The sequence below is a fragment of the Camelus ferus genome, chromosome 7 (assembly GCF_009834535.1).
Source record: "Camelus ferus isolate YT-003-E chromosome 7, BCGSAC_Cfer_1.0, whole genome shotgun sequence".
NCBI classification, from domain to species: Eukaryota; Metazoa; Chordata; class Mammalia; order Artiodactyla; family Camelidae; genus Camelus; species Camelus ferus.
In genome coordinates this window covers 13,195,465-13,219,164 of record NC_045702.1, presented here as the reverse complement: position 1 = coordinate 13,219,164, position 23,700 = coordinate 13,195,465, and the positions used below count along the sequence as shown (strand labels likewise).

Here is a 23,700-nt window from a genome sequence, read left to right as displayed (position 1 = left end):
TGTACACGCAAATGAGCCCTGGACGGCCAGTGCCTCCCTGAGGGAGGCAGGCATAAAGCAGAGAGGCAGAGACGGGATATGACGTGGGAGTGGTAAATGGTGCTGGAAGAGAACACCAGGGCACTGGTAGGAGGCATGGCCCACGGCGAGTTAAAGGTGACAGAGAAAATTCTGTCTTTCAGACCATATTAGGGATTTGTTCTCCACTTTAGTTGAAGAAGTAACTATAGTTGGGAAAATGAAGGTATTTCCTGGTCCAAGCAATGAACCTGAGGCTTTCTGGACAGGTGGGCATGTGTGTCTGGGTGTGTGCTCAGCTTGGGGTCGCAGCCCCCAGGCTCGAGGCAGCTTGGCCACGGAAAGTGGTTAAAGTAGATGTGTTTGTGCGCAGTGCCTGATGATGCCGCCTCCTCTCTCTTGTCCTCCGCAGCTGTGTGGGGATGAGAAAGTTCTGGAGAGCTGTTTGAGCCTGGGTGGCCACCGTGCCCCTGTGGTCACTGTGGACTGGAGCACGGCCATGGACTGCGGGACCTGCCTCACTGCCTCCATGGACGGCAAGATCAAGCTGACCACCCTGCTGGCCCATAAACTCTGAGGGACCTGCCCTGAGGGGCACCCACAGAAGCAGTATTATCCTGGGGCAGGGAGAGACGAGACAGAAAGATGGGACGCTCCATCCCCGGCTCCTGCCAGGGTTGGGGATCTTCAGGGAGAGCCTTCCAGGGCCTCAGGCACTGGCCAGCAGCCGTGGCTGGAGCAGGAGCCATGTGCAGTGGTGGCCCGTGTTCCCCAGATCCCAGCATGCTGGGCCCTGGCAGGAGCATGCTCCACACACTGGAGGAAGGCTCAGGAAACAGGAGGAGTGTTGTGATGGCTGCTCTGCTGGCCCAGAAGAGATTGAAAGTATTTTGTATATATTTGTTGTTTTCTTTTTTAAAAAAAGAATGCTCTTGTGGTCACCTGGTGTCTCTTTCTGGAATGTGTGTGTGCAGCAGAGTGTCTCCTTTCACCCTTTGTCCTGGCCGTGGTCACTGTGAGCTTAGGCCCAAACCCAAGCTCTCACCTCCCCGTGTGGGGCTGAGCTTTATCAGAGGCTTGCTCGTTGGTTTGCTGTAGAGGTAGGACATCCTCTCTCTACCGTCCCCCTGGCTAACTAAGGTCTGTGCTGTTCTGTTTCTTTGGGCTCCTGTCAAGGATGCTATAATGTCTTCTTTTCCCTGAGAGTTGGCAGCTCGGATTACAGAAGCCTCTCAGGACAGGGGCAGGGTCTGAAGCTTCTGTATCCGGGTGGCTGAGGTTTCCCAGTACCTGTCATGGTGGTTCCTCCCGTTCTTTCAACTTTACAGCCTAGAGTTTGAACAGAGCCAATCACTCGCGCCCTCTGCTGGTGAACAACCAGAGGACAGGAGCACTTTGGCCAAGAGCTGAGCCTGGAACTTGGGGTTCAGGCTGGCCCTCTGCTCCCTGGCTGGAGTGGGACATTGAAGAGGCAGATGCCCTCACAGGGTGGGGAGGAATGAGAACTGACCCGCTTGCATTTCCATCCGAGGTGGAGAGGCATGTCCTCTGCCCATAAGCCTCGTGTTGAGATTTCAGGCCTGGACCTCAAGCTCCCTGGCACTTGACAGGTGCAGCCTTGTCACTGAACTGCTTGGAATAGTTGTTGCAGAGGCTCTTTGGGCTCCAGCCCAGATCCGGGGTGCAGGTCCGATGAGGGGGTGCTCCCAGTTACCTACTTTTGGAATACCATGAAGAGTGGTACTAAGGCTTTGGCTCCAGTCTGCTGTGAGTTGAAAGGGAAGTAGGGAGGTATTTATGTGGCTCAATTATGAGAAAACACCAGGGACTTAGTGATAAGTAGTTACTTACACGTTTTTACCCATTTCCACCTGGTAATCCTCCTTCAAATGAACAAACCCAAGATTTTTCCATTTACAATTTTTCCCATATAATACATTGAAAGAACAATCTCTTTTTATTTCCCCCAGTGATTTTGTAGGACATTTGAAAAGCGGTCATGTGTTTCATCTGAGTGAGAGAATTCAATATTTTTTGTAACTTTTCCTCTCTGATTCAAAGTTTCTATCTCATTGCCCATTCTCTCCTCAATACAGTCTCCACAGTTTGCTGAAATGTCTCTAAGGTTTGCAGAAAAACAACACTTGAAAAGCTGTCTCCTCTCTCCTTTCCTTTATGCTCTGGGCTGGGTCTGCATCTCCCTTTTGTTTTGAGCTTGGTGCATAGCTGATGTGATAGAGGCTCCACCAGGAGGGATGAGAGTGGGAAGGTGGGGTTCTACATTTTGAAGCTGCCTTAAAACACAAAACCGAAAACACCATTAACCGCTGACCCTTTGAAATTAGCAAGTTCAATATGTACTGCAGGCCACCCTGCCTGCTCCTGGCCTGTCTATCTGACCTCCACCCCATCCTGAGTGCCTGTCAGCGTGCATTCATCCTGGTTTTTCTCCTTGTCCTACCCATGCTCCTCCTAAGGTCAACTCTCACATCTTCCAATAAAGCATGTCAAAACTTAAATCTACCTCTCCTTCGAAATACCTGCTTGGCATCTACCCAAAAACCCCAGCAAGACTCCTCCACTAGCTTGGGCAAGGGCAACGAGAAGAAAACCATTAAGTCAGTCCAGCCTCAGGTTCAGAGCCCACATGCCAATTGCGTGGTTCTGGGCTGGGCTGTGCATTTCCCATCACTGTCCTGGGGACCTAGCTGAGCTTGCCGGCTTCTGTGCCAAGACCTCACATGCCCTGAGTTCATTCAGATGCTTCGGGAATTCATTCCAACCCATTCAAATCACACAACTATGGTTTCTTATCCCTACCTGGGCTTGCTTTCACAAAGCTTTTTAGGTAGACCCAGGTGTTCCTAAGACCCCATTTTTTTACCTGGCTATGGGAAGAAGTTTTTAAGGAGAAAAAGGCAGAGGACATGGTTCTACTAATAATAGCAAGTGTTCCCTGTTCCTTTATTCACAAAACAAAATAATGCATCTTTACCAATCAGACTTGGGCTTATCCTGGCTCAGATTGTGGGAGTGGAGGATCCTAGACCTCAGTGATTCTGGAACCCTTACGGAACCAGAGAAGCAGGTGCTGCCCAGGTGGGTTGGCCTCCTGAAGAGGCTGGAGTTAAAGCCCAGGTTCAACCCAAACTTAAAGGACCCTGATGCACACAGCAGGTTGGCTTTGTGACTTGAAACCATTGATTTAGCTCCTTAAACCTTAATTGATTTAAACATTCCGGGCTAGCCTATTTCTCTAGGACTGAGGGTTAGTATGGGGTGAAAGTGCTTTGGAGAAACCAAAGGCACCACACAGTTGGAGACAGACCTCCTGGCTCTGGAGTCAGGGTTTCCAAACTGGATGATGCTCCCCTATCCTGCACCTCTAGTACTTGGAGAGTAGCTATTTTATTAGTAACTCAACTTGTAAGTCGCATTTCAAATTTCACATTTTGGAGGCAGATTGTTGGTTCCATTCACCCTTTTGCCTCAAAAATGTAGTGGGAAGTTCACCTGTGACTGCTTGTGCTTGCGTTTTAGTTGTGTTTATGACTTCACTAAAAGGTTTTCTCTGCCTTTTAGGCTACTTCAAGCTGTGTGATTTTAAGTAAAATTAGGTGCCAGTTCCACATGTAAACTGCAGCACTCAGCACTGGGCTGAAAGCAAATCAGCGAGGACCCCTGGGCAGCTTTGTGGAGCAGCCCTGTTTGCAGAGGGAACAACTCGTTGGCCAATTTGAGTACTACCAGTAACACCTGCTTTCAAGATCACAGATGTAAAGTCTTTAACTTCTCTTCCTGCACCCTAGGGGCTCTACCCCTCCTTCCTGGGGGGTGCATGCCTCCAGCAGGGAGTGTTGAACTGAGTCCTCTGGGAATTCCCTTCCTGCTCTTCCCTTTCCCAGCAGAGCTTTCAAAAATGCATATCCCCCTCCTCCCCTCACCCTAATTTCTGGTTCAAGGGGCCTGGGAATTGACACTTTAACAAAGTCGAACCAGTAAGCATCAAATGGAGCCACATTTGGAGACTGTTAAAAAAACATTAAAATTATTCGTGACTCTTGTTAAAGAATGGTAAGACAAACTTTATTCATGGGGGCTACTAATTAAGGTTTTGCAGTGGGGGTTCAACTCCCAATACAAGCAAAAGTGGCAGAGTAGGCTCAGTGGATGGATAATTATTAAGAGGAAACATCAGGTGTAAGGGGAGATTCTGGCTAAATTGGCCTCACAATTAAGGGCAGGCGGAGTGATCAGACATCACCTGGGGGATAGTGGTGGCTGAGGATCGGATATGGAGGGTGAGTGGGCTCTGGTTAAACCAACTTAGCAGTATTCTTGCTAAAAATGAACAACGTGGAGATGCACACGGAAGTCCAAAAGTCAGGGCCTAGTTGACAAGAGTTCAGAGGTGCCTGACCTGAGTTGGTCAAGGAGAGACTTTGTCAGGACCCGGGACAGCGGGGCCGGCCGTTGCCATCAGCCCGGCAGTTCTGGCTCGCGGGCGGGGGCGCAGATCACGCGAGCTGCCGGCAGGGGGCGCGCCCGGGCCCCCGCGCGAGCAGGCTGCCGGGAACCGGAAGTGCGGAGACCCGCTGGAGCCTCGGGCGCCTTGAGGCGTACGCCGTGGGCGGGGCGAGCTCTGAGCGCCCTATCATCGCTAGAATCCGCCTCCTGGACCCTCCCCGAAAGCCAAGAAGCGGGAAGCAGGAAGCCCAGGGTGGAGGAGCGCCGGAACGGAGGGCTGGCGGTCGCCGGCGAGGCCCTGTGAAGATGCCGCGGTCTCCCCTCCCCCTCCTGCAGGTTGGCACTGGTCTCGGGGCGCCGGGGCGGCGCGGGGTCCCCGAGAGCAGCTGTGGCCGAGACTCGGGAGCGCTGGCCAGGGCTTCCCGCGAGGCCGCGCCGGGGCGTCCCGGGCCCTCACCAGCCTCAGCGGCTGGGCCACTGACACGAGCCTGTAGGACCCGGGTGCGAGCCCCGGCCGGCTCTTTCAGACATTTTTGTGACATTGTGCAGATTGCTAAGTCTTAGTTCTTTATCTGTAAAATGGGCTTCATAATATCTACCTCATGGTCAAATCAGTGTCTATCTACATCGACCGCAGCGCTGTGCCTGGGCCTGGCGGTTAGCAGTGCTCATTAGATGTGGGAATGACTGTTACCACCTCTTGAATTTTGGCAGAAATGAATATTGGCAAAACTCTGACCTCTGGCTAGATAGGTTAGGATGATGTCCTGCTTATTTTTTTCTTAAGTTGTAAACAGCCATTCTACATGAACAATAAGTGAGCCAGTTATGATTCAGAGAGGAGCGCCTTATTCTTGGCTGACCCTTTTCTAGTCAAACCTCTGCTCCAGTGAGATCCTTTCCACAGAGGAGTCCTGAGCTGCTGTCAGAGTTACTGCCAGGTGGAGGGTAGAGACCTGCTCCTGAGCTTTAGGAGGAGGGGGCTGAGCTGGAGGCTAGTTGGGGGTGGGCTGGGGAGCGACAGCCCCTGCTCTCCTGGATTCCACACATCAGGGAGCCAGGCACAGCTGGCCCTGACCCCTGCTTCTGGCTAAATTCTGACCTGCCAGAAGTATTTTTGGATTAAGGAAGGGGGTGTTGGCCAATGAAACCTCGTTGTGAATCAAAATGGCCTTGGGGTTTCCTATAACCACACCAAGATAAAGGGAACGCAAAGTCTGGAGTTGAGAGAGGTGAGGGAAGGATCCTTTGAGAGATGTTTTAAGGGTGGGATAGGCTGGGCACAGTGAGCATCTGGGGGGGGCTCCTTCCTTCCTCCCTCTTGGGAGGGTATTCATCCCTCTCCCATGTTGAATGGCTCAGTGCAGAGGCTACTGGAGGCATTTCTAATTGGGCCTGGCTGCCTGTGAGGGCCCTGGGCCCTGCAGGTGGGTACTTGGGCTGCTTCTTCCCTAGCCCCTCGGCCTGTCCACTCAACACCTACCCCTTCATGCCCTGTGAACCCCGAGTCTGAGTCTCCTGGGCCCTTCTCATTGCCCAGCTCACCTCAGGCCTGCCCTGACCAGTGATTGCCTGAATGTATTCTAGCTTTTTAGAATTCACTGGACTTTGTTCTTTGTAGGAATTAAAGCTGGACTCCCCTTCAGGACAGACCTGCAATTCCTGGTGTGATGAGAGAGTGGGATTTGCTGTCCTGAAGTCACTAAGCTTGGGCCCTGGTCCCTCTTCATGAGAGACTAGAGAGATGGAAGCCTTAGAAGCCGGGACTAAAAAGAGGGTCCTCCCCACATGGATGACAGCCCAGGAGGTTGAAAAGAGGACGACACAGGTGAAGATCCCCAAGAGGAGGAGAACTGCAGTGGTGCCGGCAGCCACAGCAAGGTGGGGCAGCTTCTGGTCAGGGTCCCCCTGGGTAGTCAGCAGTGGGGAGGGACTTGGGACATCAAAGCTGCTGGGGCCAGGCCTTCCAGCTTTGGCAGAACAGTGAGGTGAGGGCGTTTCAGTCCATGGACCTCTAGTCAGCTCTTAGGAGGTACACAGGCTGCAAACGGCAAAGCAAGCTATTCCCTCCAGGACAGGTGCCCACTTTTGCCTCTGTTGGCGAATCACCTCCAGGCCATCACCTCCCAGAGAGCAGCTCCCCATCCTGGGTTACCCACATCAGCCAAGCTCTCAGACACCACTTGTCCACAATGCCAGTCTCTGCACTTGCCACAAAAATTGTGCTCATCCAGTGGGCAAGATGAGTGGACCAGGTGGTCCAGTCTCCCTTTGGGCAGATGTTCAGGACAGCCAGACAACCTGCAGGTTGCAGGGCCGGCCTGAGATCAGAGGCTGTAGGGCAGTTGGTTGAATGTTGGTAACGGGGGTGGGGTGGGGGTGGGGTCTCCAGGCTGCTGGGGAGCAGGGGATGCCCTTGCCTCTCCTGGATGCTGCCCAGGTGTGCCCCATCCCTCTCTGGCTCTCCTTTTTCTAAGTTTTCTTCATGGCCTCCCTTTCTGATCTTCCCAGACCTTCTTTACTGTGTTCATGCATTTGGTGTACAAAGGGGTTCATGTAAGTCTTGGTCCATTTGATCTGCTGGCATCCACTGTGTGTGTCAGTTTGACTCCCCGGAGCTGGCCATTGTGCCCTGTTTCCAGGTTCTTAGGGGACATGGTAAAGGGCAGGAAGCCCCCAGTGTTGCCCCGTGAACCCGTGTAGCCAGTCCTTGGTTACAAGGATGAGGAAGCCAGTTCCCACCCTGGGGAAGCTGCCGCTCTCATCCCTGGAGGGCGGGCCCAGAGACGCGAGGGCTGCTCTCCTTCTCTCCTCCCTGTGACCCTGTGCCCGCCTGTAACTTCGTGCCTTTCTTGCAGACTTCCTGCCACGAGGACTGTGTACTGCATGAATGAGGCTGAAATCGTGGACGTTGCTCTGGGGATCCTGATTGAGGTAAAATCAGCTGTGTCTTTTCTCATAAGCAGAAACTCCTGGCGGCCGAAAGTAGACTAGGCCCTGGTCAGTGCTCATGAAAGAGGGGCCTGCCTGCTGTGGGGGGCCCAGGAGGTGTGCACCTGCCTGGCATGGGGGGCTGGATACCTGGGGGGGTGCGGCTGTGAGAGGGAGAGCCACCCTTTCTGTTTGGGTGACTCTGTGCTGGTGGCATGTGGAGGGGACAGATGTTGTGTTCTCTGAAGGAGCTCAGTTGGGTGAGTTGACTTCTGAGCGCCGCACTTCTGAGCACGACACTGCTGTCTCCTGGCTTCCTGGCCCACCTGAGTCAGATAGACCTTGAGAGCAGACCAGGGACTTTCATATGTTACTGTCCCATTCAGTCCGTGTGATAACCTGCTGACAGCTATTGCATACACTCCTGTCCCCATCTGAGACTCAGGGACCTTCCTTAGTTATAATAAGGGACTTGGTGCCAACAAGTGATTGAGCTGAGGCCCACTCTCAGGTTTTGTGACCTGTGCTCCGTCCCTTCCGTCCCCCTACCTTTCCACATACTTCTGTTTCTCTTTTTACGCCGCTGTTCCTCAGGCCCTGGCTGCTGCCCTCCCAAGCTGTTCCTGATCTCTTCATGGTCTGGAAGGGGCGGCGGGAGGGGAGGTGAAAGTAGGGGCATCTGTGACTGGGGAGCAGGCCCCACTGGTCACACACGCTGGCTTCGTGGTTGCTTCTGGATGTGTTCTGATGCGTTGAGATCACTGACAGACAAACCAGCACGGTAGGGAAGTCAAACCTGTCTGTTTCGCCTGCCTTTTCTTCTACTCAGCAGGACCGAAAACAGGAAAAGCCCTCGGAGCGGCCGCCTCTGGCAGGAGCTGATAAGCCAGAGCTCTCCCCCGCCAGCTCAGCTGAGGACAGAAGTGAGGACGGGGACAGTGGGGACATTGGCCTTCCCCCGGGTTCCCCTCCTCCAGGGCCTGCGAGTTCTGACCCGGCCTGCAGCGGAAGCCCCGGGGAGGATCAAGACGCGTTAAAATACGTCAGGGAGATATTTTTCAGCTAAGGGATAGACTTCCCAGCACATCCTGCTCCGAGCGGCTGAAGGAAGCCGGGTTTCCCCTCTTGGCCGGGAGTGGTAGTGGGGCTGCCCTCAAACTGTGGCTTCTGCTCCCAGCTCCACACCCCCCTGAGCCAGGCAGGTTCATCTTGGAGCAGGAGTGCCTAGATGCTCCAGGCCGTGGGAATTGAGGAATCAAAATGAGCTCCCATTAGAATTCCTCCCTGCACTGTGCCCTCTCCCTGCTCAGAGTGTCTGGAATCCCAACAGTTGTTTTATTCAGTTACCTGGTTCCAGGGAAATGAGGTCATGGTGGTCAAACTTACTGGAACTGAAGAGTCAACTTAATTTTCAAAGAAAAACAAGTATGGCTGCTAAGGACACTGGAATTCTGTGATTTAGTCTCCCTAAGGAGGAAGCCTGTTTAAATATAGCTTCCATCACGAGGCAGTCAGTCAGTCTGTGAGCCCTCGCTCGTCCAGCCCTGAAGGCAGACATCCTGCCACAGTGTGGGGCTCCGCTTGGGAGCCTGAGGCTCAGTGCACAGATTGGGAAGCCTCCTGACCAAACAAAGCTGCTACCTTTCTTCCACTTGGTGCCCTTGGCCTTGGTCCAGAGGCAGTTGGAAAGCAAGAGTGGGACAGGAGCCCAAAGGAGATGCTAAGGACAAGACATCACACCGGAGTCCATGTTTCTCTCTCTGTATTCAGTGTGGCTTTTGACAGGCATAGAGTGAGGTGATCACTTGCTGTACGGGTTTTCCTGTAGGTGGATGCTGAAAAATACACACAGTTCCCCGGTACGTGAGTTGTGCGTGTATCCTTTCCGGTTTAGGGGTGCAGAGGGAGGGGCTGCAGCATTTACATGGATGTAGAGCCGTTCAGTCCCGGTCACCTTCCTCTCCTGACTGGAGATCTGGCGTATTTGGCTCATCTGTCAGCTGACCCCTGTCTGGCTACAGGCCCAGGAGCCTTTCCAGGGGAACCTTCAAAGCCACCAAGGCTGCTCTTTGTGTCCATGTGTTCTCTGTCTTTGGTGAGTCCCTCAGATCACTCCTGGGCCTCTGGGAGTGGTTTCAGGGGTGAGGGGCTCACCGTGTCCCCCCTCGGATGGTGAAGGGGAGCTTACTAACCAGAACCCCCAGGGTCACCGAGGTCTTCCTTCATAAACCTTCACTGGGTTCCAGTCTGGCATTTGGCAACTCCTTCTGGAACTCTGGCCCCATGACAGGAAGCCTAATCTCCCCATTGTTCTGAGGATAAAGCACGGATGGCTTGCTCAGATCAGTTAATTAAGGCAGAAATTCTCATGACAATGAGCTGCGTGGTTTTAGGGTGTCCGTAGGAACTTTGGGAGTCCCGAAGGACAGACATCTACTCTAAGAAGCCGGAGGTGCCCTGGACGCCCTTGCTGCCTCTTGGCCTCCTTGACGCTGGGTACCCCACCCACTCCGCGGTGGGTCCCAGTCTGCTAGAACTTGAGGTCCGCATTAGCTGTGAAACAGAGTGGCTGAGAAGATGTCCCAGCCCAGGAATTCTCTGGCATCTTCTCTGAACGTAGTTCAAACCGAGCGCTTGCGATTGTGGCAGCCTTTAGTCAGAACCAGCAGCTCTCGAGCCTGCTCTTGTCCTTTGCCCTGTGAGGGAACACAGCTGTGGCCATAAGCAAGAGGATGAGTAAGGCCTGGGCGACTCCCAGAGCTAGAAACCCAGGCCCTGGCAGGGAGAGCCTGATCCACTTCCACGTGTAGGTGAGGAAGAGGCCCAGGCCGCTGGCCAGCAGCACAGAGGACGTGGCCAGGAAGCCCACCGCCAGCCTCCACTCCCCCTCGTTGCTGTTGCACCAGGCCAGAAGGAGGGGCAGGGGGACAAAGAGGGCGAGGACCAGGGCCCCATACACGCCCAGCCTGGCCAGGGCCAGGCCAACGCGAGGCACCCCCAGGGCCTCCAGCTCAGGGAACTGGTGGCACTGTAGGGCGCCAATGTCCTCATTCCAGAGGCAGAAATTGTAGAAGCCAATCCTGAGGTCGGGCAGGTCAGTGAGGTTGCCGGCCTTCCAGAGGAGAGCGTAGAACAGTAGGAAGATGACCACGACCGTGAGCACCACGATGCCCAGGAACAGCAGCTGGCTACTCCACCTTGACCTTAGGCTGCTCATCTTCTCCTCCCAGGGCCGCCTTCCTCGGTGCCTGTGGGAAGTCACACTAGTGAGTGTCCTGCTCTCCCTTTCTCCCTCCTGGTTTCTTCTCAAACTTGTGTCTCCTTTGGGAATTCCGTAAAAACCTGTGGCAAACGCCCTTCGAAACAACCAAACCCCAAACAAGAAATCTGAGATGACCACCAGGCGGGAGCCACTGGATAAGTCCTCAGCTGCCTCTCTGGGCTGAATTCAGGAGGAAAGGCTCTCCTGGCAGCTCTGAGTGCCTGGAATGTTGTAACCCTTTGGCCAGAGGCTTTGCTGAGGCTTAAGCACCACAGGCCATTGGAAACATTGTGAGGGGGTTTCTTGGATCCCTACTGAGGGTGGGTTTGACTAGGGTGCGGGAGAGGCTCACTGTTACTGGTGCTTGGAGGTGGAGGGAGCGGCTGAAGGCCTGGGACCTGAGGTCCTCAGGGTGGCTGTCCCTAGCACCACTGGGTGACCTGTAAGAATGACCATGGCTTGACCACGTGCCAGTCAACCCAGAACTTCTGAGGCTGGGGCCAGGCGCTAGTGTGTTCTAGAAGCTGTATCCTTTATTCTAATGTGAGCCAGTCTGGAGGACCAGCGCTAGACCTCTCTGAGTTTACCTGCCCTACTCTGGGTTAAGACGAGATGCCGCCTGGTGATGAAATAACATCGTAAGACACATTACTTTTAAAACATCTACATTTTTCCCCCCCTGACAACAGTAATACATGTTAGAGAAATATTGGGAAATATTTATAAAAAGAAAAAAATATAAAAATAACCTTTTATTCTACCACATACACAGAACCACTGTTCATTTTCTAATGGTTTTTCCTATGTGCTGGTGTGTTTTTAAATAGTCATACCATGGAACATAATGCTTTTCTTACTGAATATTGTAAACATTTTTCAGAGCTGTTATATATTCAAAAACTTGTAATGGCTGCATGATGTTTCATGTCATAGATTTATCCATTTCACTGTTTGTTCCCTTTGTCACCATTATAAGTGATAATCAAGGAGATGCTGGTATGATTCTTGTTTGGAATCTGATTTTTTCTTTAGGCTTAATATTTAAACTTACAGTCAAGGAATATTTTTAAGTGGTCTACAGAAAACTTGCTTACTGTATTCCCTCCATAGTGTATGGTATATATCGTATGTACCTGCCTCATCATTTTGGAAAAACCTTTTCACTGAATTTTTAATCAGAGGACATCTCCAAATTGGCCTCTAAAATAGTAGTCTGCATACTATGCCTTTGCATTTATAAATTTTCCAGTATGGAGCAAAACAGTCACTTACATTCTGAAGTGCCTGGGAACATGGGTGGAACACGGAGGGTGTCTGCTCAGTACCCCAGGCCAGGGCTGCCAGTGGTATGGGCAGCAAAGGGACTGGTGGCCGTCAGTGGCCTGGAGTTCAGCTTCTCAAGGGAGCCTGGAGAGGAGTAGCCCCTCCCCTTCCCAAAGCTGGCTGGAGGGTCTGCTGGACCTCACCCCACGTTTGTTCTGCATGTGGGAAAACAGCACAGTGTGAGGAACAGGATGTGGGACAGGCTGAGGGAGAGGGTGAGGTCTCAGTCCGTTTGGGCTGATAGCAAATTATTGTGGTTTGGGAAGCTCGTAAACAATAGAAACATTTCAGTTCTGGAGGCTGTTAAGTCCAAAATCAAGGCGCTGGCTGACTGGGTCTGTGGCGGTCAGCTGTCTGCTGTGTCTCCACATGGTGGAAGGGACAAGGGAGCTCTCTGGGGCCTCTTTTTTAAGGGCACTGATCCCATTAATGAGGGCTCTCGTCCTACTCTCCTAAAGGCCCCACTTCCAAATACTGTTACGATTTCTGGGGGGACAGACATTCAGTCTGCAGCAGGGAGCTTCATTCAAAGGACCCAAGCCAGTGTGAATAATGAGAAGAAGGATTTAAGCGACCCCTTCGGCAGAGACCGGGGGACGTTGCCTGGAGTTGAGGCAGGGGCCTGTTAGAACAGAAACAGACCCTCTGAACCCGTGCTGCCACCACCTACCCACGTCTCCTAGGGGCCGGGTCAGAGGAGGCCCTGGGGGCTGCTCCTCAGCAGCACTTACTGGTCAAAATCTTTGGAGCCTGAATTTGTGAAAACCCGAGAGGCTGAAGGACCCCTGTTTGAATGTAGTTAGTAAATTCCTGGAGCAGTGATGCTACAGAAAGATTTATCAGGTATAACAAAGGAGTTTTCAGTCCACATGTTACTAGACTGCTATGTTGAGAAGTTTTAACTAGTCTGGCCCACAGGATGAGAAAAATTCCTGACAGGAGTGTAATGTGTATGGTTTTGCATATTAACAAATGTTTATAAAAGCCTGTATCTGCGTTTTTAGTGGATTTAGGTTTTTCAGGGTGTAGGATGGATTTCCAGGGCTGGAACCCTGATTTATACCATTATGCTATAGGAAATAAGGTTTCATTTGCCTCCACGATCTAGGAACCAAAATGTTGGGAGTTGGGGTGACTTTGTATAAATATTCTCTCTTCTTTTTCAAGCCTGTTACACTTGTGGCTAAAAAAAAAATCGTTATTATTAAGCTTAATTCTAAAAGATTCCTGGGGGTTCTCAGAAGAGATGGCATGAGCCCCTTAAGCCGCAGCACCCCAGGCACCCTTTGTTTCTGACTTCCTCTTTTCTCTCAACTGGCCTTTTGGAGGTTTTCAATAGGAAATGAAACAAAATGAACCTGGAGCTGAGAAGCCTGTGAGCAGGCACCTGGAGGAGATGGTAGTCCCTGGTTTCCTCTATGCACTTAGAACGCAGTCCCACCTCCTGTGCCTGATCCTGGAGGCACACTACCATCTGGTGCGACTTAGAGCTTGAACTTGGGTTCTCTAGTGAGGCCCTGCTCCCTTTGGTCTTCCACTCTTGCTTCTCCTAGTCCAGCACCTGCTCAGACTGTGCCTGTTCCAAATATTTGTTTGGTAAACTCTGTGGCACTCTTCTCCTCTGCCTTCCTGAGAGCCTGCTCTGGTTTTTTGTTTTGTTTTGTTTTGGCTTTTAATAATCCTAGTAATCACATTCTCACCACAATGAGCTTTTTAATTCCCTTTGATGATAAGCCTGTGCTTCCTTCAGAGGGCAGAAGGGGAGACTGTTGAGTCACTGTTGCTGTTTTTAGGTGAAATTTTCCATTTATAATAATGTAATGCATGCTGGTTGTAGAAAACTGGAAAAATACATGAAAGCATGGAGACAAGACTAAGAATCATCCATTACTTCAGGTCCTAGAAATAATCACTCAACGACCCATTTCCTTCTATACACAGCTGGTATCACATAAACATATGTTTGTACTCCACTTTGTAAACATAAGCATAGCATTAGTATTTCCCTATGTCACTGGAAATGTTTCTTAGACACTATTTTTAATGGCTACATACAGCTGTACCATCATGTATGGTATATATATTATATTTTATGACACTTTTGTAATGTTATAAATTTGCCATGGTGACTACGTTTGTGAATCACTATCCTTCCACCGGTGGTTTAAGAGAATCGTCCTCCCTGTTTGAATATTCTTGTCTTTCCATCTTTGATAATGAAAAATGACACAGCATTGCTGTTTCTTTTTAACAAGAAAAGTTTAATGTTTTTCAAGTGTTTGTTGACCATCTCTGTTTTTACTCTTGGGGAGTGCTGTCAGTTCCCTTTTTTTTCCCTTGTTAACATTTTCAGTTACAGTTTTTGTTTGTCCATGTGTATGAGCTCTTTACAAATAAAGGCTGCTAGCCTTTTGCCATCATAATGGTTGTCATAGAGCATAACCCTTTTGCGGCAGTAGGGGCTCTGGACCAAAACACAGATCTGGACTCCAAGCCAGTGTGTGGCTTAACCTGTGTCACCAGAGAGCACAGGGCAGCAGATTCCCAATTAGAGAAACAGAAGGAAAAACATTCTCAGACTGAGGCAGTTTGCTTGTTGGTTTTCGTTTTATGGTTAAGCACCTCTGAAGTTCTCTCACTGATAGGATGGTGGCTGATAGAGGCACAAACATCATAGCCTAATCTTCTAAATTATGTTCCTGTCACTTTCATGTTAACAGAGTGAAACTTTCATGAGGTTGTGTCTGAGGGAGGATCAGAGCTCTGGCAGACTGATGCACTGAAAATCCCTCTGGCTGCCCATGCCTTGAGTCCAAGACACTTGGCGGGCAGAGAGCTTTCCCCAGCATAGGTCTTCCTGTCCCTTGACTGTAAGGAACACTTAAGAAGGGCTGACTGAGCAGGCAGCTGGTTCTTGCCACTTAGTTACCTCTGATGGCTGAAGTCCCACCATTTGCCCTCTTGAGTGTCAGAGTCACAACGGACTTTACAGACTGCCCATCGTACCTTTGTTCCTGTACGTAGAGGTTTGTAGCTCCAACCTCCAGCTCCCAAGCACTTCTTTCTTACATGCTAAAATATGTCAGCTTAATCATTATGTAACTGTTCTATACAAATATTGATCATACACTTATTTATAACTTCTAATTTGTCACCATTCTAATCATGGCTTCACATATTACATTTTCATCTTATCCCAACTTTTGAGATCCCCACAAAACTCCCTTCTCTACATTGACTTATACAAAACCAACCAAAAAAAAAAAAAAACCACCTCTTCCTGTTTTTTGAATGCATTCTTCCTGCCTGAATGTCTAATGATATTCAGTAACAATACTTTATACACAGCAGGGGCTTATTTAGTTTCTCTCCATTTCCCAAGTTCATTGCCTGAACCTTTGTCAGGAGGGTAACCTCAAAGAGCACCGACCTTGCCCCACCTCTCCTGTCAGATGACCGCCCGTCCACCCTCTGCAGAAATTCTGTCATTCATGAAGTGTGTAGTAAGCCCTTCTGTGCGCCCAGTGGAGAGGAATGTGAGTGCCCGTAGAGTGTCCCCTTCAGTGGAGCTCCCCCTCCAGGAGGGTGGGGACTCGGCTCTGGAACATCTGAATTCCTCCACCAGTGAAGAACACAGCGTGCTCTTCCCCATGGGGGTGAACATGTTCTGGAGCTTCTTACCGAGGGTGACTCTCGCAGCCAGGGTGCCCTCTTTCCACGGACAACATTAACAATAACTTGGCAATCTCCCTGCTTCTTGGAGCACAGGATTCCTCAGTGCCGTTAGTGCCCGTGTCTCCTCTGGGACCTCTTCTCCCATTATCCTTGCTCTCCACTCCCTCCCTCAGCTTCTGCACGTTGGGCTTCTTGAGCATTTTCCAGAAACTTAAGGCATGCTCAGGACTTGGTACTTGGAATTCCCCGCCTGGAATGCTCTTCCATTTATCACGTCTGCCTCCCTTGGGGCTCTGCTCAGATGTCCCTTTCTCAGTGAGGCCGTCCCTGGTTGGCATTTTAGACTGTAACAGCCCCTCCACAGCACTCCCTGTCCCCTTTCCTGCTCTCCCTCTGTAGCATTTTGCACCATCCAACATTCTACATACTGTTTATTGCCTTCCCCCTACAGCCCCCAGTAGGATGTACACTCCACGAGGGCAGGGATTTTTGTCCGTTACGCATTGTTTTGTGTCTGTGGCTGTCTGTCTCTGTCATCTGTCCATCAGAATCTTTCTTTAACTGTTACATCACCAACACCCAGGGCCACCTTGCCCATCGTGGGCACTCAGGAAATATCCGCCGATGACCCACGAATGGCTGCGTGAGCATCAGCTGTGGCACGGAGAGCTTCTTAAACACCGCCCTATTTTTTTGGCCTACTTTGTCTGTCCCGGTTCTCCTCCATCTGATCCTTTTCTGTTTATTTTTATTCTTACCATTTCCTAAATGGAAGTTTCCTCAGGGTTATCCCCTCTTTCTCAGATATGTATGTGAACCTGTAGCTTCAGGGGCTGGCCGCTTTGAGAGCACTGGTGAGAACGGACTCTAGCTGTGGAGACAGCTGAGGTTGAGGGGCCACAGCTCCTCCTGACCCCCCACCTCCCTGCCCCCAACCTGGTGCCACCCGGAGCAGTCACTGCCACGGCCTTGAGAACTGCCTGGTAAACTTGGATGTTATCATTTTGCTGCTGTCAGACACTACACATTTTGCAAGTTTCATGGAATAGAAGCTCAAAGGAGAAAACAAGTAGGATATTAGGTTGTTATCAGCTACAAATTCATCTCCCGGCCTTTCTTTTCCTTAATGATGTAAGAAAGCCATAGGGGACCTCAGAGGGCAGGACTTGCTTTAAGAAGTCTTTTTGATCACTGGAAGGTGTCTAAGAAGGAATCTAATTTGATTGAGGGCTTGTTCATAACCAAATACTGACCTCAGAATCTTTTTGAGCATTGACTTTGTGCCGTGCCAGGCCCTGTGCTAAGCACTTGGTGAGTATTATTTAGTTCTCAGAACAACCCTATGAGAGCAGACTTACTGTTTATTTTCTCCATTTTCCAGAGAAGAAAACAGGCTTAGCGAGGCTCAGTAACTTCCCCAAGGTCACACAGCCGGTGGCTGGTGAGCCCTGTCTGGCAGGATGCTGAAATCACTGTAAGAACCTGAGCAAATGCCTCCTGAGGCTAACCCTTCCCATGCCTTATCCCCTTTGATCTTCACAACAGTATGATGTGCACAGACTTCACATCATTCTCATCTTGCATGGTGGTGACGGTGTGGAGTAGTGGTTCTGAGCATAGGCTGTGAAGCTGTGTGTCCTGGTGGTTCTGAACATAGACTGTGAAGCTGTGTGGGTTCAGATTCCAGCCCTGCCATTTACCAGCTACATGACCTTAGTTGCTGAATGTTTCTCTGACTCATTTTCTTATCTGCAAAATGGGTATGGTAACAGAACTTGTTCTGTAGATGTTATGGAAATTAAGTGAGGTAATTTATGTAGAGCATGTGGAACATTACTAAGTATTATTTAAATTACTATTATTAGAGAGAGGAAACTGAAGCTCAGAGAAGTGAAATTCTGGGGGAGACAAGTAGTGCTGGAGTTCATGAACTGAGCTTCACGGGAGGACCTGAACTCCAGGAAGCTGGCCTTGCTGGTGTCTGGCACTGATGACTCCAGGATGGTGTTAGGGAGGTGTGTTAAGAACGGGGACCTTAGGGCCAGGCCGCCTGGGTTCAGGTCTGGCCACTGTTCTGTCGCTCACAGCCGCGTGATCTTGGGTATGTCACAAGTTTGCCCGTCCTACATCCTCACCTGTAACCCATCTGCCTCCTGTTCCTGGGACTGTTGTAAGACTGGAGTGAGTTAATTTGATCTGTGTACATGGACTGGTGCCTGCTGTGACGTGGCTGATGAAGCTGTGGTTTGGGGAGAAGGGGGAGAAGAGGGAAGGAGCAAGGTCAAGGCGGAGGGGCGGGACTGCAGCATAAATGGGCAGAGAAGTGAAGCCCAGGGAAGAAAACATTAGCAGAATAAAGCCAGGGAAATAGAATCCGATGGAGAAGAGAGCCCAGTGGGATGCTGACTTGTCAGTGGAAGGCACCAGCCCTGATGAAAATCTCTCTGGCTGAACACAGTTAGGATGAGTGTGTTCATGGTCTGGGTGTGGCTCCTGACGAAAATAAAAAGGGAAGAAGAAAGGGAAATGTGTCATATCCTTTGGCAGAAATATGAGCCCAGGTTCTTTAAAAACGGGGCCACGATGTGTTTGGGTGGTGGCAGCAGCCCCAGTGGCAGAGAGCCCCATGGACGCCAGGCCAGCGCCACCTGTTTATGGGACGCGTGATGTTTTGATTTACTTAATTTTTCCATGTAAATAAAAACAGCTTTGCCAGCAGAAACATGACTACACCATGAGACTGCAGTATAGAGGCAGAGCACCGTCTCCCCATCTCCACATCCAGCAAGCTACTGAAATAGCTGGAAATGCTGTCTCAGCGGCTCCGTTAATATTAACTTGCTGTTTGTTCAGTTGTTTTGTTGCTTATTAACCCCTGCTAGCAAGTAGGTGGTCCAGTTGGGAACAAAGGTCAAACAAAATTTAGGCGAGGGGAAAAAGCCCTTAAAAACAAGAAATTGCGTGCACCTTGGGACCCATCCTCGTTTGGTTTTTATTGGTGGGACTTCACAGTGCAGTTTACAGGAGGCTAAGAGTCACAGGATGCAAAGCCGACTCTGAAGACAAGTAACAGTGCCAGAAACTAGTGACTGCCTTTGGCTGTGACTCTTGACTGTCCTGCCCCCGCCCCTCTCCTGCCCTGCCCCCTTCTACTGACCAGGCCAGGGTTTCATCTTGTGACTCCAGTAATGACACATTTTGGCTGATGCACTGAGTCACAGGCCCCGGGGAATCAGTAACGTGCAGGGCAAACCAGGGGCCTGGCCTGCCTTCGTTGAGCTTGTGCTCTAGCTGGGGATGCAAACACCAAATGTGTATTTTTAGAAAGATAATTATAATTTTTGAAGAGTTTTGGGAAGCAAATAAACAGGATGACATGAAGGAGAGAACCTGGTAGGAGTCTCAGTTAGAGGGTCAGGGAAGGCCTGTCTGCCAAGGAGATATTTGATTTGAGGCCTGAGGGATGTGAAAGAGCCAGGAAGAGAGCCTTCCAGAAGACACTGCAGTGGTTATAAATTCCTGTTTGGGAGAGGAACAGACCTGGGGCAGGTGGCAGCCCAGCGACTGAGGGGAGGGGACAGGACGAAGTTGGACTGGTGAGTGGACCCAGGTCCTTGAGGGCCTTGAAGGCCAGGTTTGGATTATTTCCTAACCAAATGCTTTGTTAGCTCAGGCCTCTGCTCCTCCAAACCTAAGGCACTAGGTCCCAGGTGGCGGTGCTGGGAGTGCAGAGGGTTTCTGGGCTGGGAGAGAGGAGCGGCGCCCAGCCCTGCTGTAAACCTACTGAAGGTAGTTGCCCCCAGCGTCACTAAGTGTATATATATATATATACGGACAGCCACTAAGACTTAAGCCTTCGATTTTGCAGAAGGTGTCTTGAGAATTGGATGGAAGAGGGGCTAAGTCTTCCAGGACTTCACCCTCACACTCACACAAGAGGATGCTATTCTCACCTGAGAGTTTGTAATGCATATGAAATGGCTTCTTAACACATACAAAATAACTCAAAGAAAGTGAATCAGAGACAGAGTAGCAGATGCTACGGGCCTCCCCCTTCATCCCTCAGAAAGCGAATCTCCCTGGTCACTCTTGGTGGGGCGCTAACCGTGGCCTTTCGCTTCCTGGTGGGCGGCATGCTGCGGGAAAGGGCCGAGGTGGCTACTCCTTTGCATTCTCTGCTCTGCCAGGGTCTTTGCTGTTAGAACCCCCACCTCCCTACTGCTGCCAAGTGGACAAAAAGGTCTGTGTCCTGACAAAAGTGCTGGGGATCTGGGGATCCCCTCCCAAAGTCTACTGAAGTCTAGGTTTGGGCTGATAAAGTTAATTCTTGTATCGGGACCCACAAAATGGAGGTGGTCCCAGTGGCCCGACCCAGGTCACAGCTGTAAACCCAGGTCAGCCTGCATGAAAAACAAGTCAAGGAAACCTGACATACACCAACCACAATCCTCCAGCAGCTTTAGTCATCTCACCTTCCCTAGAAAACAGGACCTGCTGGCTTATAAGGCATCCCCACCTCCTAGCTAGCTAGTCCTGCCCTGTTTCTGAGTTACCTCTTCTCATGCTCTATGAGGCTCGCTCTTACCCAGAATCCCTGGGAAGGGTGCTCTGCTGCTTGTGAGGCGCTGTGCTCCCCGGACCCGGGGACTATTTTCCCTTGAATGAGGGAATGAGTAAGTTACTAAACTGTTTCAGTTTTGTCATTTGACAGGGTTGAGAAAGCTGAGGCCGTGTGAGCCTAGGGGTACAGAATAAAGCCATGCAAAATCCCAGTTTCTATGAGAACAGACTGTCTGTGTCTTTAAAGATTAAACTTCCTAAGATATTTGTTATATTAATTAATTCACTTTAAGATGCAATTCACTTGAAGATGTATTTCACTTTAAGAGGCCTAAGGCAGACTAGAGTCACTGAATCAAGTACCTATTTGATTTATGAATGAGCAAGATTGCTCTGAACTTAAAAGCAAATTGAAACTACAAAGAAAATAATTGTGCAGATTTAACTATTTAAAATATACATTTCTATACAACAAAAACAAAATTAAAAGTTATTGAGCATGGAAAATATCTGTACCAAATATGAAATGATTAATGTACCTAATATAAAAAGTGTTTATGCAAATAGATAAGAAAAACATTAACCCCATAAAAATGGACGAGGCATATGAAGAGGTATTTCACATAAGAAGGAATGCAAAATAGTTAACTATAAAAAACTCTTTTTTCCTTATCTGTACCCTACACCAAATGTGCGAGGGTTTTTCCCCACCAAGGAATTCTCTGTGACACCTGGATATCCTACAATTTAACTTAATTCTAACATTATCTACCTAGAGATAGCGTCAGATCCCACGATTAAGGGCTCAGTCCCACAAGCTGAGTGCCACCTCCCCTGATCCCCCAGTGCCAATCCTGTCTAAGGTGTCGCTTGTGCTTCTGACCAGCCAGCTGAAATTTGGAGTTTCCCGTGACCCCGCTCCTTGGGTTTGATTGATTTGCTAGAGCAGCTCACAGAGCTCAGAAAAACAGTTTACTGACTAGAATACTGGTTTATTATAAAAGTATACAACTCAGGAAGAGCCAAATGGAAGATGCATAGGGCAAAGGATGGTGGGGGAAAGGGTCGTGGAGCTTTCATGCCCACCCTAGGCCTGTCACTCCCCCACCCCCAGCACCTCCACTTGTTCACCAACCCAGAAGCTCTTGAACTCTGTACTGTAGGGGCTTTTGTGGAGGTTTGCACGGTTGATTGAATCACTGGCCATTGGTGATTGAACTCAGTTTCCAGCCACTCACCTCCCTGGAGGTTGGGGGTGGGGCTGAAAGTTCCAACCCTCTAATGACGTGGTTCTTTCCCCTGGCAACCAGCCGCCATCCCTAGGGACTTTCCAAAAGTCCAGTTGTTAACATAAACTCAGAGGTGGCTGAAAGGGGCTTGTAATGATTAAAAAAGACACCTTTGCCTCTATTGTCACTTAGGACTAATTCCAAGGGTTTTAGGAGCTCTGTGACAGAAATGAGGATAAAGACTAAACATACATTTCTTATTATAAATCCTATATCACATCAACTAACATGAAAAAAGTCTATACCTTCTGTAAAGTAATCAAAGATATGCCAAGTAAATAACCTATGAGTTTTCCTATCAGAACTGCAGGTAAAAACACTTGATACCAAGAGTGCAGTAAAACTGGCATTTTCATACAATGATGTTGGCTGTGAAAACTTTCTGGGAGGCAATATGGCAAAAGGCACTAAACCCCCTAAAAATCATCATATCTTTTGGCCAAGTAATTCCACTTATGAATCTACCTTAAGGCAGCAATCAGAAATGCAGTTGATGATTTATGTACAGGAATGTTCATCACAGTATTACTTTGGCAAAAAATGAGAAGCAACTTGAATGCCCAACATTAGGATTAAATTATGACATATCAAGATAGTAAAACTCTATGCAGCTTTTAGAAAAACCAGATCTACAGTCACACTATATAGTGTGACTGCAAGAAAGAGACTAAATAAAATAAATGTTCTAAAATGTTAATGTTAGCCCTGGTATCTCTGGGCTTTATGGGCGAGTGTTCTTTTTGCATTAAAAATATGTCCAGAATCATGTGTTCTGTTTACATAAAAGTGAAATTTGGTAAACAGTCTTAGTAGTTAGATAAAGCAGAGGGGTAGCCAGAAAGAGTACTGAGAAAGGGGACTGTGCAGAATCAAAAGGAGAATGTCATATGAACTGATTCTTGGATTTGGGACTTTGGGAGAGATGAGGTTTAGGAAGAAGATTCTGGAAAATGTACTTCAGTTGTCATGAGCGAGGAAGGAAAGACAGAATCACATGTATGCTTCTATTTATCTTTTCCCAAAGAAGCCTTTGATTTTACAGGTGAAGAAGCTACACTGGAAATTATTAGGGAAACAGCCCATATTAAAAAAACATCTTTTAAGATCTGCACCAACAGAACTAAAATCCTACCATGAATTTCCATCAAGGTGTGAGAAGCAATATAGTCCCATAACATAGGGTCTGAAAAGCTCCTAGACCCTGCTGTCTTCTGAGTCAAGAACACAGTTCCTTCTGACAGTCCTAACCCCCAGTGCGTATTTTAAGGACAAGTGTTTCTGTAACTACCTTTGAGTAACAGTTTAGCTACCGCGAGTCAGTGATCTGCTTTTGTTTGGCCGCCTATTTCTTCATATGCATACAGGTGCAAAACGCAAAACCCTGCTGCCCGTGGTTCTCCCCTGCATTACTAACCAGTTATCCTGGCACTACCTCACCATCTTTGAGGCCAGAGGCACACAGGGTGATGCTGAAGGGAGGAGAGGGGAGGACAGCAGGGCACACGGGAGTGGGTCATACCTGGGGGTGGGGGTCCCAGAGCCTGACTTCCAGTCCTTTCCCTGAGCCCATTATTGCTAGAATGCAGTCTGAGAGGAAAACAAACCTGTCTTACAGAGGGGCAGGCGTCGGGGAGCTGTGGGGCATGCAGGGTAGGTACTTACAAAAAAGAAGATGCAGAACCCGCAAAACACTCATAGAGGAGGAGCAGGGAATCAGGTTCGGTTGATCTGTCTTTCTTGCTGGCTTCCTAATAATGTCAGGCTCCAGAATCAAGGCGGGTGGAGAGGGGAACAGCAGCTCGATGCAGCCCTGAGCTTATGACCGGCTGGCAGGCGCAGTAAACAGCTCTCTGAACTTTGGCACATTTCTGCTGATGACACCACCCCCTGATTTCACTTTCATTTCTTGCCGGTGGCCCATGACTTTTCAGAAAGAAAGAATGTAAACAACATTGTTGTTTACCAAACCCAGTACTTTACCCACACCTGAACCAACCAACCAGTAGACTCAAAGAGCCAGGTAAGTGTCTTGATTATTTCATGCAACAATTCCAGGAAGGAGACTGGCTAAGACATTCTCAAAGCTCTTAATATTTTACACCAAGATAAACACAATCTAGAATCTCACTCAGAAGGGACCTTTAAGAGCATCTGGTCCAAGATCCCAGAACCAAG

The 23,700-nt window shown here is 49.4% G+C and overlaps 3 protein-coding genes and 1 long non-coding RNA gene across 6 annotated transcripts in view; 3 read left to right on the top strand and 1 right to left on the bottom strand.

Annotated features, from left to right (window-relative positions):
- The window catches only part of WDR91 (WD repeat domain 91), a 28,012-nt gene extending 25,475 nt beyond the window's left edge, over nucleotides 1-2,537 (top strand). For both annotated transcript variants that reach the window (XM_032483400.1, XM_032483401.1), the window contains one exon: nucleotides 431-2,537. In XM_032483400.1, the coding sequence (XP_032339291.1) occupies nucleotides 431-595 (165 nt within the window). In that variant the 3' untranslated portion in view covers nucleotides 596-2,537. The remainder of the gene's footprint in view (nucleotides 1-430) is intronic.
- Nucleotides 2,538-4,663: 2,126 nt separating this feature from the next.
- Nucleotides 4,664-9,278, top strand: CYREN (cell cycle regulator of NHEJ). Of its 2 annotated transcripts, none has more exons than XM_032483425.1 (4): nucleotides 4,664-4,821; nucleotides 6,107-6,366; nucleotides 7,344-7,419; nucleotides 8,249-9,278. In XM_032483425.1, exons 2-4 carry the CDS (start codon nucleotides 6,230-6,232, stop codon nucleotides 8,480-8,482), a joined length of 447 nt encoding a protein of 148 aa, XP_032339316.1. In that variant the 5' UTR covers nucleotides 4,664-4,821; nucleotides 6,107-6,229; the 3' UTR covers nucleotides 8,483-9,278. The 2 variants fall into 2 exon arrangements, with proteins under 2 accessions (XP_032339316.1, XP_032339315.1); XM_032483424.1 differs by having other exon boundaries at nucleotides 8,246-9,278.
- On the bottom strand, nucleotides 9,162-23,360 carry TMEM140 (transmembrane protein 140). The gene is made up of 2 exons (XM_014560411.2): nucleotides 23,188-23,360; nucleotides 9,162-10,664 (listed from the first exon to the last, which is right to left on the bottom strand). The coding sequence occupies exon 2, from the start codon at nucleotides 10,631-10,633 to the stop codon at nucleotides 10,073-10,075; it is 561 nt and encodes a 186-aa protein (XP_014415897.1). The 5' UTR covers nucleotides 10,634-10,664; nucleotides 23,188-23,360; the 3' UTR covers nucleotides 9,162-10,072.
- A 74-nt stretch (nucleotides 23,361-23,434) lies between these two features.
- Nucleotides 23,435-23,700, top strand: part of LOC116664815 — a 40,884-nt gene continuing 40,618 nt past the window's right edge. The window contains exon 1 of the long non-coding RNA XR_004321279.1: nucleotides 23,435-23,545. This is a non-coding gene — a long non-coding RNA (uncharacterized LOC116664815). The remainder of the gene's footprint in view (nucleotides 23,546-23,700) is intronic.

Excerpts from the sequence above, each read along its gene's own strand:
- CYREN (XM_032483424.1), top strand. The coding sequence starts at position 6,230 with ATGGAAGCCTTAGAAGCCGGGACTAAAAAGAGGGTCCTCCCCACATGG. Across the intron at positions 6,367-7,343 it reads GTGCCGGCAGCCACAGCAAG|ACTTCCTGCCACGAGGACTG; the intron begins GTGGGGCAGCTT and ends CCTTTCTTGCAG. Across the intron at positions 7,420-8,245 it reads CTCTGGGGATCCTGATTGAG|CAGGACCGAAAACAGGAAAA; the intron begins GTAAAATCAGCT and ends TCTTCTACTCAG.
- TMEM140 (XM_014560411.2), bottom strand. The coding sequence starts at position 10,633 with ATGAGCAGCCTAAGGTCAAGGTGGAGTAGCCAGCTGCTGTTCCTGGGC.